At 40.7% G+C, this 14,015-nt stretch overlaps 2 protein-coding genes across 5 annotated transcripts in view; one reads left to right on the forward strand and one right to left on the reverse strand.

Annotated features, from left to right (window-relative positions):
* HSPBAP1 (HSPB1 associated protein 1) overlaps positions 1–2,542 on the reverse strand; it is a 41,569-nt gene extending 39,027 nt beyond the window's left edge. For 3 of the 4 annotated variants that reach the window (XM_033121558.1, XM_033121548.1, XM_033121532.1), the window contains exons 1-2: positions 2,430–2,542; positions 996–1,900 (exon numbers count right to left, since the gene is read on the reverse strand). In XM_033121558.1, coding sequence (XP_032977449.1) covers positions 996–1,059 — 64 coding nt within the window. In that variant the 5' untranslated portion in view covers positions 1,060–1,900; positions 2,430–2,542. Of the gene's footprint in view, positions 1–995; positions 1,901–2,429 lie in introns of those variants that run through there. The other variant, XM_033121538.1, reaches the window with a different exon arrangement.
* The window catches only part of SLC49A4 (solute carrier family 49 member 4), a 74,203-nt gene continuing 62,409 nt past the window's right edge, over positions 2,222–14,015 (forward strand). Inside the window, exons 1-2 of the mRNA XM_033121570.1 lie at positions 2,222–2,962; positions 13,081–13,174. Coding sequence (XP_032977461.1) covers positions 2,608–2,962; positions 13,081–13,174 — 449 coding nt within the window. The 5' untranslated portion in view covers positions 2,222–2,607. The remainder of the gene's footprint in view (positions 2,963–13,080; positions 13,175–14,015) is intronic.

The following is a 14,015-nucleotide window of genomic DNA, read 5'->3' on the forward strand; positions in this document are numbered from 1 at the left end:
CATAATGATATAAACTATTACATGCGCTCTCAACTGTCTTGGGGGTACAGATGGACAGAAAATGGAAGGATCAATGAACTGGAGGTATAGATGAAGTTCACGAATTGTCTCCTCGGGGTACATAAGTGAGTTATAAAGGTAGGAGTTCAGTGAGTTAAAAGTTATCATTTGTTTTTTTTCTGCTTGGAATGGTCATCTCCCCCTCTAGGCAAACACGATTATTTGATCTCCAGCCATATCCAACCTGTGCTTTCCTGCTGCCTGTCTTCCCAGGATTCACCATTACTTACTACCACCTGAGATGGACACTATCTCATCCAACACAAACGCCCACCTCAAACTATTCTCTCCTTGATACATTTATGTTCTCCCACTGGGATCTCTGTCCTGGTGACAGCCCTCACTCAGTGTGTACTACTGACAGTATTCATGTTACCACGTATATTAATCATTGTTTTTCCTTTTTAGGCCTCTTTACTCAATTGGGAAAAAACGCTGTTATAAACAGTCAAAGTCTCTTGATCCCGTATAGGTCCCCAGAACAGTTCCAGGAACGGAGCAATCATTCACTAAATGCTACCAAGGATCTCAGGCTCATGGGCCCCCAAACCTCACTCCTTTTCTAACGCAGGATTCCACAGAATCCAACAAAAGCTTATAATCCCTGTTCACAAAGGTCCCAGATATCTCCATTTACTTCAAGGGTGGGCTCCAACTTCATAAATTAATTATAATCCATTGTAGCATTCAAAAACACCGTCATGCGTTTAACAGCACTGGTAGGATGCAGGGATATGGGGCCTGTACAATGATCTGGATGCTACAACTTGAGAAAAGCCACAAGAAAACAAATACACGTAATTTTCCTCATAGCTTAATGCAGGGCCAGACAGACCTGGGATAAATGGTAGACCAAACGGTCACATGAGAGATGCCAAGAGTAAGTTGGCACAGGGTCGTAATCATTCATTGGTCTGACTCAACCTGGCACCTACCTTCCTCCTCTCCTGCTCCAGCTGCAGGGTCCGTATCAGTGGTCGCTCCCGGGCCTGCCGCCATGGCTAGCAAGACGCGAGCACCGCTCGAATCCCAGAAGTGGAGTGGGGCGTGAGTGGGGTCACGAAGAAGATCAAAATCCCCAGTCTGAGGCTGCCACACAAGAAGCAGTCGCAGAGGTTGCTACGCGGCTCTCCAGGAAGCGCCGCTCGCATAAAAGTCATGTGACCAGCGCTGGGCAGGGCCACGCAGGTTTGTTTTGATTCCCGGGTTGTTGAAATGTAAGCACGTGGTCTCGGTTGGGGCGGTTTTTGCCTTCCCCAGAATCTACTTTGCCTTCTTTCAGTGTAGTCTTTTCTTAGCTTGGTTTCTGCTGCTCCTCGTTTTCCAGCCAGTCAGGTCCTTCCTCTCCACCTTGGCGCTTTCCTGATCCAACTGTATTGGAGTTTTAGGGAATGTTTGTTTTTTTTTGTGGAGCTAGGAGCAGTGGAATGTGGCTCTATGTTCGTTTACTCTGCGGCAGCTCTTACCGCCTTGGATCCCAAGAGAGCTCACGCTTCTCTTCCCACTTCTTTTGCCCTTTTGGCAGCAACATAACTCCATCTGGTTTTCGTGGCTGCCAGGGTATATGAACCTCAGGCAAATGTCCTTTAATTGTGTTCCTCGTGACTCATTTACCCGCCCAGACATGTCAAATCACTTAGGTTTTCAAGGACACTAACCAACAGCTGTCAGATTTCTGGATTTGTGTATAAAAATAAACAACCGGCTGCTTGATCAAGAGATCAACAACTCTCACCCTTCTCATTTACTCTTCCTCAGGTCAAAATCGTATTAACTGGATCTGGATCTAGGTCATCTGGGGGCAGATATCTTCCAGTCTGAACACATCTTTACTGATGGCCTATTAATGACAGGCAAAAGAGTAGAAACATATCTATAACTTTTATATATACGAATGTAAATGGCTAGTTTATAATCTCATTCGGTATGTAAGATAAAAAGCTGGTAAAACTAGGCAGTATTTACTGTACATAAAAAAACGACAAGATTTTCAAGCGGCAATCCTCTGGGTCCCTACTAAGCCTCAATTTTATACTATCTTCCCCCATAATTTCTGAAGTTATAAACCCAACAACAAAAAAAAGGAAACCAAATATAGAAGCAAACATTAGCTTAAGTGACGGGAGGCCACCAAGTTCTTTATTAGGCACATGATGTAAATCTTGGACACTTCCTCCATCAACACAGGTTCCTTGCCCAACAGCCTCTCCGGGAGTTTCCTTTTCCCTGGGCTCAGCCGGGCTCCTCCCTGCCTTTCCAATTCCTCCCCATCCTCCCTTTGGACGCTGGATCCATTCGGTCTCCTGCCTCCCGGGGTGTTGGGGGCGGTCCCAACCCTGCTCCCCAGCCTCCTCCTAGCCCCGCGGCACCTGCCACCCCTCCCTGTCAGGGGCCTTCTCGTTCCGCGCAGGCGTACTAGGCGCGGCCGCGAGGCCGAGGGCGACCGAAGCAGTCTCGGCCTCCACCTCCTCCGGACTCATCCGCGCGGGGCTGGTCGGCGGCCACTCGGATCGCGCTGGGCAGGGGCCCCGCGGCCAGCGCGTAGCCATGGGCTCCGGCTGGAGCAGCGAGGAGGAGCGGCAGCCGCTGCTGGGGCCCGGGTTGGGGCCTGCGCCGGCGACTCCTTGGCGAACCCGGGAGGCGGCGGCGGGGCCGGCGGCGGCTGCACTGCCCGCGGCCGCCCCGGGTCCGGGGCGGGTGTACGGGCGCCGCTGGCTGGTACTTCTGCTCTTCTCGCTGCTGGGGTTCGCGCAGGGCCTGGTCTGGAACACCTGGGGCCCCATCCAGAACTCGGCGCGCCAGGCCTATGGCTTCTCCAGCTGGGACATCGCGCTGCTCGTGCTGTGGGGGCCCATCGGCTTCCTGCCCTGCTTCGCGTTCATGTGGCTCCTGGACAAGAGAGGTGAGGGGTTCCGGGGAACACCGGCCGGTACTGTCACTCCTGGGGGAGCTTTCTACCTCACCTTCGCCTTGGGGGTTGTGTGAGATGACAGAGTGTTGCCGGCATCCCATTCCTAACTAAGAACCCTCCGTACCCAAATCGACAAATACGGGAGTGCTTTTTTGCAGCTATTATGTTTTTATCAGGGCTCAAAGCAACAGCCGGGATTAAGCCTTCTCTAAATGTCCATGTTGATGCATATCGTGGACATCAGAGCATTCCCGTGCACGTGCTATGTATGTTTTTTACACCTCCCAAAAAATGACTGATGCTTTGACTTCAAAAGGATTTGGGAATGTTGAGGGTGATAGGTCAGAAAATAGACAAATGATGCCCAGATATAAGGAAGTAATGAGTTGGCTTTGAATAATAGATGACTCCAGCCCATAAAGAGCTGTTGGGAAACTTGGATCTGCCTCTTTGATTTCTGGGAAATGGTGCACGGCAGCTTTAAATTGTGTGTATGTGACTAGGTGGATGTGTTAGTTGAAATTTATAACTGGTAAAGCTTGCAGATGAATGAAGACTCTTCATACAGGAATACTCTGAACAGACGTCTCACTTTACAACTTGCCAGTGTGATTCTGTGAGGACACAAAAAAGGTCACAGGACTGAATGGTAAGGTATTGGATTATACCACACAAGTGTGGGTAAATGATTCGTGATCGATGTGATGTAGCTGCTGAAAAATGAAGGACAATTTTAGGCAGAGAAGCATAGTGTCAAAAAGAAGAGAAATAATTGGATATGCTCTACTTTAGTGTTCAGTTCTGAGCATTAATTTTAAGAAGGCCATTGACAAATTTGAGTACTTTAAAAGTTGTGTGACAAGAATGATAAAAGATGTAAAAGTCAAAATGTGTAAGATAAAGGGAACTGGGTGTGTCGAGCTTCAAAAAGAAACTTGAGGCAGAATATAAAATATATGGAGATCAAGTAAAAGAGGAATTAGACTTCATGTGTGTTGTTCTAGAAGGAAGAACTAACGTGAATGAAGTTACAAAGGGATGTAACTCAAAGGTGTACAAGGAAGAACCTTCTAACAATGAAAGGCACCCAGCCTTGGGAGGTGTGTCATGATTGGCGTGGCACGTCCAGGTAGAGCAAATACTTATGCAGAGGATGTGTGCTAGATGCTGGGAAAGAGTTTCTTGTGCTGAATAGAGGTTTTCTTTGTTTGGGTTTTTTGGTTTGCTCTTAAATTAGATTATAGACTTTATTTGGAGTTCACCAGTTTTACAACTAATGCCTTTTATTCCCTGTCCCAAGGATTCAGTTGAGCGTCCCAAAGTGCATTTAGTTGTTATTTCTCCCTAACCTCCTCCAATCTGTGGCAATTCCTCAGTCATTTCTTACAAGTTTGGCTAAATTTAGGGGGAAATGCTATTTTGTTGTTTCTTTTTATTTATCTTTTTATTAGAAGCTTTTTTCAATATTATTCACTAAATTTAGCCAACCTTGTTTTTATGGTAGAAAATTGTTAATCTTTACCCTTGTTATAATTAGGGACTGCCTATTTGCTTTATAGAATAAGTTACTTTAGGAGTTCTTTCAGAGTTCCTGTGACTACATAGTGAATTCAATTTTGTATTTTTCCATTGATTGAAGCAATAAAAAATAAATTAAAAAATTCCTTTCAGTCGGGGAAAGCTAATACACTGTCATATGCTGGCTGTCCTGCTGCAGATGTTCTATCTGCATACATAGAAAGCGAGTTCCCATTATCCCCGGGTACTGAAGTATCTTTCTCCCTGGAAGGCAGGTAGTTATTTGGCCTTCCTCCTGTGGTGGGTCCTGGCCAGCTTAGAGTAGAAGACTGCTTATCTTCCTGAGATTCGTTTTGTACTCTCTCACCCCTTTCCATTTTCCAGCAAGGAGACAAAAAGGACTAATAGTGAGCTAATAGGAGAGCCAAAAGCGAGTGTTCCCTCGAAGTCAAGTGAAGAAAGGTTCAAGAAGGAGATAGCACCTAAATGTATGCTAAGCACTGGGGAGAGATAGTCCTCACAGAGCATACATTCTAGTGACAAAATCCAGGCACAAAACAACAATAAAATTAAACATTTAGTGTGTCAGATGGTAATAGTGCTTTGGAGAAAGAGAAAGCAAGGCAAGGGAGGAAGGGGATCTGATTCACTGATTCTCTGTGTAAGTGTCAGGGAGGGCCTTACTAATAACGTGTGTTTGAGCAGAGTTCTAGACAAGACTGTTTTGGGAAAAGACAAAGGTCCTAAACTTGTTTGGCGTATCCAAGAAAGAGCAGTGAGGCCTGTGTGGCTGGAGTTCAGTCATGAGAGAAACAACAGCAGGAGATGAGATCAGAGGTGGTGGGAGGCTGAATCATGCAGCGCCTCGTAGGCCACAGTGCGGACATTGGCCATTGAGGAGCGAGGAGGGCGCTCTCCACTGGAAGGCTTTGAGCAGAAGAGTGAGAAGATGACTCTGCTGTTGTCTTGAGAACAAGAGCCAGAGCAGGGAGACCAGTAAGGATTTAGTGGAATAACCCAGACTTCCAACTGGGGTGATAGTAGTGGAGGATTTGATAAGTGATTAGATTTCTGATATATGTGGAAAGTAGATTCACCATCTACTAGAAAGTAGATGTTTCTCAACTTTTTAGCATTAGTAAATGGGAGAATCAAGCTGCAACTTACTGAGATACAGAAGATTATAGAAGGAACAATTAGGGGGGCAGATGGCGTGAAAATCAGGGGTTCGAAATGCCTATTAGATATCCAAGTGGACAGGTTAAATTGTCATTTGGATTTATAAATAGGAGTTCAGGGGAAAGGCCTAAGCACTTAATTTGGAATTTATCAACCTATAATGGTATTCAGTCGTAGGGCTGAATGAGATCATCTGTGGAGATGGGCTTTGCTTCAGGGAGGGCTGACCCTGGGGGCATCCAACATTTAGAGATTGTACAGGTAAGGAAGAACCAGCTAGTGATGACTGACAGTAGAACCTTGGATTTAGCAACACGGAACTCTTTGGTGTCCTTTAAACAAATAGTCTCACTGGAGTGGTCGTGGTGAATACAAAATAAACTGCAAGATGATTGGAGACAGTGTTTATATTTCTTTCAAGCAGTTATACTGTAAAGGGCAGCAGAGAAATGGGGCAGTAGCCAGAGGGAATGTAGCTACTGAGAAGGTATTTTTAAAGATAAGAGACATTAAAGCATATCTCTGTAATGCAGTGTCCTAATGGATCTAGTAGAAAGCGGGAATTTAACAATACTGCTGGGAGAGGGAAGAACTACTGTAGCCATACCCTTGAGTAAGCAAGAGGAGATGCAACCCTCCAGAGCACAGGTAGACAGGTTGGCCTTAGATAGAAGTGGTGACAGCTAATTCTCCAGTAGTAACAGAAGAGAAGAGAAGAGTGGATAGACACCAGTGCAGATGGTGGGTGGTAGGAGCTCATGGAAGTTATCTTTGCTTATAGTTCTCAGAAAATAGGAAGCAAAATTATCACCTGACAAGTGAGGATAGGGAAGCAGTTATTGGAGGATTGAAGAGAGATGATAAATTGTGAAACTATTTCCTAGGAAAGCGGAGAACATCTGGACTAGGAAATTATAGTCATGCACCATTTAACCATGGGTATGTGTTCTGAGAAATGCGTCATTAGGCGATTTTATTGTGCGAATATCATAGAGTGCACTTACACAAACCTAGACTGTATAGCTACTACACACCTCGTAGGCTATTGGAGTAGCCTGTTTTCCTAGGCTACAAGTCTGTACAGCATGTCACTGTACAAAATAACATGAGATTAAATCAAGCATAAGAGAAAATGATGCCATCAAGAGATGTGGTAAACGCGAGATGTATGAGGCTGCTGCTGCCCGTATAAGATGGATACTGTTTTACAGCACGCTTGTTTTTATAAGTCGAACGAATACACTCTAAAATAACAATAAAAAGTATAGTAAATGCATAAACTAGTAATGGTTGTTTATTATCATTATCAAGTATGTACTGTACATTATTGTATGTGCTACACTCTTATATGACGGGCAGCATAGTAGGTTTGTTTACACGGGCATGACCACAAACGTGTGAGTAATACTTTGTGCTACGATGTTACAACAGCTATGACGTCACTAGGAAATAGGAATTTTTCAGCTCCATTATCATCTTATGGGACCACCATTCATTGTATATGTCCGTCGTTGTCTAAAACGTCAATATGTATAGTAGGATTGTTGGGCACTAAGGGTCTGCTTTAAGTTATTGGGCATTAATTTCAAGAGAGACCAATCAGCATGGTTGTGTGTTTTCCTCCAGCCTGTTCTGTCAGGCAAGCACAGCATGGATAGAGTTGGCAGAGATTTAACCACAGTTGCAGTTTACCAGGTGAGTAGGACTAAGAAAGTGCAGACCAAGAGTAGAGGGTTATGTATAGAGTGATATAACAATGGAACATAGAATACAGACTGGGTAAAGGATAAAAGGAAATGTATTGTGTAGATGACAAAACATAGTAAGATCCAAAAATTGTCATCCCCAACTGGTTGAAGATTTAGAGTACTAGAGGGAATGAGTGGGAAAGAAAAGTCATGGTTGAATAATGGAATGCTCAAAATGGAGATTATGTCATAGATGCAATTATTGTAAAGTTAAGATCAGACTGTAACCAAGAGAGTGAACAACTGAGGTAGAGTAAAGGACATGATCATGGAATAAGAAGTCAGGGGACCATGGGGCCAGGATATTGAAAAGATCATCTAGTGGATATTGAAGTCACCAGATTTATGAAAGAAATAGTGTCCTAAAGAAGAAGAATAAGCCGTTACATTTTCAGGTAGTGAGGGTGAATGACCTGGAGGCAGGTATGTGGTGGTCTATAGACAGTTGCAGCAATGACTGGGGAGTATTACAGTCAGATAAAATTAAATCAAAGGCTGTTCTGGCCATGATGGAGTAACAGGGACTGGATATATCCTTCTATCTTAAAAAACTGAGAACAAAATCAAAGTTTATGAAACAGTGGTTTTCAGACATTAGACTACAGGCAGAGCAGGTCGGTGATCCCTATGATTATTTCAGCTTACTGCCTGGAGAGACTTTCTAAGCAGCACTGAAAAGATGGGGAGCCCAAACAGAGCCCCGCAGTTTTCTTAAGCTGAGGAGACAGTTGAGAATTCAAAGAGGCCAACATAGCTAGAATTTTTAGGGTAGCATACAGAGAGGAAAAAGCTTCACAGAGAGAAAGTTCTAGATCTACCGTGTTTCTTCGAAAATAAGACCCGGACAATCGGCTCTAATGCGTTTTTTGGAGCAAAAGTTAACATAAGACCCGGTCTTATTTTACTATGATATAAGACCGGGTATAATATATATATAATATATATGTAATATAATATAAAACCGGGGCTTATATTAATTTTTGCTCCAAAAGACACATTAGAGCTGATTGTCCAGCTAGGTCTTATTTTCGGGGAAACATGGTATTGGGAATTCCTCTTGAGTCTTCAGCTAAGCACCGATTAGTGGATACATGTGAGGAAACTACCCAAGTCTAGAGAAAGACCACCAAAAAAGGAGCAGGCAAAACAGTTCCCAAAGATTATACAAGGCTGGGAATAGTTCACTTTCCCAACAGCCAGAATGGAAAACCTCACATTACATAGAAGGTTGGGTTGAATACCCAGAAGGGCCTCACTAGTAAAGACAGATGATCCTAAGATTAAAGCTGCTGTGGTTCCACCTAGTAAAGCTTAAAAGTACTCCTTGAAAAGGTCAAAGGTAACTTAACTGTGTCCTAGAACGTTGTTCAAAAATATTTAAAGAAATGGAAAAAAAAATCCATCACCCAACAAGGTAAAAATTCAGAATGCCTGACATCCAAATCAGAAATTACTACGCATGCAAAGAAACAAGAAAAATTCAACCCTTAAAGAGGAGAAAAAGGTATCAATAGAAACAGACCCAGAAATGGCACAGATGATCGAATAGTAAACAGGGACATCCAAACAGCTAGTAGTAGAAATATACTACCTTGTTTCCCCGAAAATAAGACCTAGCTGGAAAAGAAGCCCTAGCATGATTTTTCAGGATGCTTGTAATGTAAAATAAGCCCTACCATATTTCCCCGAAAAAAAGACCAAGTCTTATATTAATTTTTGCTCCGAAAGATGCATAGGGCTTATTTTATATTACAAGCATCCTGAAAAATCATGCTAGTGCTTATTTTCCAGTGAGGTCTTATTTCCTGGGAAACACAGTATATGTGTTCAAGAAGATAGAAAAAATCATGAGCATGTTAAAGACGGGAAAAAAAGACGAACATTAAAACTTATAGAGATTTTTTGGTCTGAGACCAAAAAATATATACTGGACAGGATTTAATAGCAGATTAGACATTTCAGAAGAAAGGGTAAGTAAACTTGAAGACATAGCAATAAATACTATCTAAAATGGAACACAGAATAAAAAGCTAAAACCCCCATCATCAGTGAGCTGTAGGACAGTTTTAAGTGGACTAATAATATGTACGTAATTAGAGTCCCAGAGAAGAAGAGAGAGGTAATGGGAGAGGGTATGGAGTGAGATGAGGTAGAGGGAAAAATGAAATAATCGCAGAAAAATTACCACATTTGATATCTATAAACCCATAAATTTAAGAAATTTAAGAATCCCAGGAAAAGAAACATGAAGAAAACTACGCACATCATAATCATATTGCTTAAAACCAGAGAAAATCTTAAAAGCATCAAGAGAAAAGAGACTGGAGAGCTTTAGGAAGGAGAGAGTAAACTAATCTAGAAGTGGCTGGGGAAGCAGTGTCCTCAGGAGAGAGGCTTCAGTGGGAGGTAAAAGGTAAAAAGAATGTTTAGAGAAGAGCTTGAGAATATAGGGATTCTGCTCTTCCACTGGTTCTGAGTACTTCAGAAAGATTTCAGGAGTTCGGGAGGTGGCAAAGATAAGGTCAGATTATGGGATATATAAACCATGATGGGATAAGGACGACCTGTGAATCTTGAATCTCTCATGACCGATGTAAACAGGGAAAACTAGTGCAATGTGATTAGTCCTGATGGTCTCCAAGGCAAATTGTGGTGGCAAGGATGTGACTGTTGGAGATAGGAAGACTAGGGATCTTGCCAGGAACGAGCAGTTTGTCTTCAGTCCAACACATGGAAGTATGGAGCCTGGGAAGGGCAGTCTTACCAGGTAAACTTTGGGGCTATAACTCATTTCTGATGTATCTGCTGTGTGTGTGCGCACGCGCACATGAGTTTAACTTTTACATCCAATTAACTTTGCATTCTGATTTTCTAGGCACCTGTTGCACAGACTCCATTCCTATAACCAAATAGGTTCCCAGCAAGAGGAGTTATCTCATCCATTGGAAGGAAGTTTCCTGCAGTGTCTAGATGCCATATTTGAATAGAATTTATTTTTATTTTCAATTATGTTTGCTTTCCCCAAATTGTTCTAATACCTTTCATCAAATGGTTTTTGCACTCACATCCTAGTAATGTAATCACTTGGGATCTATACGTACGAGGTGTGATTGAAAAATACGGTGAATGTTTAAATTAAAAAAAATTTATTACAGTAAAAGACACATGGCCATTAATCCCCCTCAGAAGACTCCCCCTCGCTTTGAACACACTTATCCCATCGTTCTTGTCACTTTCTGAAGCAGTTCTGGAAGTCCTCTTTCGTGAGTCTACTTCATCCTCCATCATGACAATGCTCCATGTCACACATCACTTCTGGTACAGCAATTTCTGTCAAATAAAAACATTATGGTGTGTCCTCATCCATCTTATTCACCGGATCTGGCACCATGTGACTTCTAGCTCTTCTCCAAAGTGAAAATGACCATGAAAGGAAAACATTTCGAATTGATTCAGGACATCGAGGCAGCCATGACAGCGGAACTAAAGACATTCACAAAAGAGAATTTACAGAACTGCTTCAGAAAGTGGCAAGAAGCGGGATGGGGGAATTTTGTGTTGTTTTTTTTTAATTTAAACATTCACTGTATTTTTTTTAATCATACTTCATATATAAAGGTCCCAGATGTCTCAAAAGCCTTTTTTTCTGGGGTCCTCATCATACCTCTCCTTCTCAGAGTCATTTGATATCTTTTTGATTACATGCAATTGTAGAGTGCTGCCTTGTCTAGATTTGAATGAGATAAAGAAAGCATTCTATTAAAAACAGCATCAGCTGGGGTGGGTTAAAGTAATACTTGGCAACAATTAAAAATAAGCAAGAAAGCCAGAAACTACCTGTGAGATTGCTTTAATAATCAGCTTTTCACAACTTCTTTATTCTTAAATGTTTACATTAGCCATTATATTGTCATTTGTTTGATAAAAAGCATAGTTGAGTAGAAAAGTGTGCTAGCTTTGTAGTAATAGGGAACCTGGTTATTTGGACCATATGGCAATAAACAATGCCCCACTGCTCACTTGGTGGCTGCTTATCTTAATTACAAACCAAATATTTAGGGAAAAAATAGACATCACGTAGATATAAGCCTTACAGTCCCAAATCTGTAAAATTTTATTCAGTATTTCATAGGGCATCCAGTATAACCTTATAAGGGCCACATTTTGCAAGTTTAAGGTATTTATGACCATGAGTGTACTTTTTATTAATTACACTTTATTTCCTGTGGCTGTAATATGGTTTTAAAATCTGTGTTCTTTTAGTAGAAGCAGTAAATGATAGTATGTATGCATTACTTGTTACCGAGAAGCACAATTTTCTGTGTTATTCCTTTTGCCAAATTGTATTAAACATGTTTGGATCATATAAGAATATTACAAAGTTAACTCAGTTCACATGACAAATCATCCTCAAAGTAGCATGTGTGTGCCTGATCCAGATCTCAAGATTGTTTTCCTTAGTAGGTTTAATCTGCATAGTTACAGTTTTGTTGACTTTCAGTTTCCTTCAAGCAGAGAAGTCCTTTGAAAACCAAACATCTAACCATCTCCCCTTTGCCAAAAAAAGAAAGTTCTGAAAAAGAAAAAAAATGCATTATACAGTTTAAGTCTGTTCACTGTGAAATGGTTTCAAAGAGGTGTTGAGTTTGGGAGAAATTAGAAGAAATGTTGCTACCTTTGCCACCCACTCAGTATGAGCCACCTCGGTGATGTGGCTGCCACAAGCAGTAAGGTAGTATTAGTTTAGTAGTAACAGAAGTACAGCATTCCAGTAGTATTAGGTTGGTGCAAAAGTAATTGCGGTTTAAAAGGTTAAAAATAATTGCAAAAACCGCAAAACCGCAATTACTTTTGCACCAACCTAATAAGAAGCTATAGCCCTGTTATATTACTCTGCCATAACCCGACTATTGTGTCTATTTTTGGTTATTTTTATATTCTCTTTTATCTTGTGACCGGCCATTGGCACACATTTTGAAAATAATTGGTCATACTGGGATACAAAAGGAAAAGCTGTCGGATCCACAATATCTTCTAAAATCCTAAACCATGTTTTTTTTTAAATGGCATCATTCTATAAGTTGAAAGCCATCTGATAAGTCAAGAAAAATAAAAAGACCATTATATTAATAATCAAAAGGTTTTAAAGGACTACCACCTATGACCCTATAACAAGGATTCACTTATCCTAGTTATAATATAAAATACATAATTGGCCAGCTGTCATTTTTTGAGAAAACTTAAAGTAATAATCTATCACCTTAAAAAACATTTTAGAGGCAGATTAGAGTTTTTGTAACTTGCATTTGAAAATTAGAAATTTTATATGGGAAATATAAAACTAAAATAATTAGTTTTTTAAAATTATTTTTTAGTATTACATGCGAACAAAACATTCTAGCCATTTACTGTGAAAAACTGGAGCTAATGGAACTTCTTTTTCTGTCCTTGATGTGATCATTCAAGTTTTCTATTAAAGTTAGAATAATTTCATTTTGGCCATGTAGAGGATTTTTCCCCCCATGTTAGGTATTATAGCCCAAAGCCATAATATTAGAACATAATATCAGTATGATTGAGTAATAAAAAAAAACTTTGTTCTTAACATTGGATTTACTTGAAGAGAAAATAGAAAATAATGCAGATGTTTATGTTTCCTTTTAGGTCTTCGGATAACTGTGCTTCTGACATCTTTCCTTATGGTTTTGGGAACTGGTCTAAGATGCATACCTATATCAGACTTAATGCTCAAAAGAAGGTAAATCCTATAAATAACTTAAAAATGTTCCTACCTTTTTCCTTTTGTTATGAGTATATTATATATGGTTAGTTATAAACTTTTAGTGAACAGTTCCATTTGTAAGATGATCAATAGAAGGCTGTATTTATAGTAGTGTTTATTTTATTCACTATTTGATGATTCAATATAGACATTTATTAGTTGTCATAAAGAAGATACTATACTAGTTCCACAAATAAAAAGAGAACAAGTTCATCTTCATGCTATCCAGCAGCATAATAAGGAAGAGTAATGTATTTAATGCCATGGAAGAGGTATAAAATTGCCCTGAGAAACTGAGAGATGTTTTGGCTGAGGGTATCAAAAAGAAGAGTGCTTAAGGGAGGTGATAATTAAACTAGGCATTGAAGGATGAGTAGAATTTTAATAACTATAGTTAGGGAAAGGATATTCTGGGGTAGAGGAACAGCAGGAGCAAAGGCATGGAGGCAGGTAAGCAGAGGCCTCTTCTGGGATGGGTACCATGTTTCCCCAAAAATAAGACCTAGCCAGACTATCAACTCTAATGTGTCTTTTGGAGCAAAAATTAATATAAGACCCAGTATTATAATATATTATACCCAGTTTTATATTATATAATACCCAGTCTTGTATTATATAAGATCCAGTCTTATAGTAAAATAAGACCGGGCTTATATTAATTTTTGCTCCAAAAGACACATTAGAGCTGATTGTCCAGCTAGGTCTTATTTTCGGGGAAGTATGGTAGGTAGTTTCATTTCTGCAACTGGGATCCTTGGATTTATTCTCAGGGGGTGCAAGGTATATGAAGATTTTAAAATTTTGCTTTCCTTTTGGT

The sequence above is a fragment of the Rhinolophus ferrumequinum genome, chromosome 2 (genome assembly GCF_004115265.2).
Source record: "Rhinolophus ferrumequinum isolate MPI-CBG mRhiFer1 chromosome 2, mRhiFer1_v1.p, whole genome shotgun sequence".
NCBI classification, from domain to species: Eukaryota; Metazoa; Chordata; class Mammalia; order Chiroptera; family Rhinolophidae; genus Rhinolophus; species Rhinolophus ferrumequinum.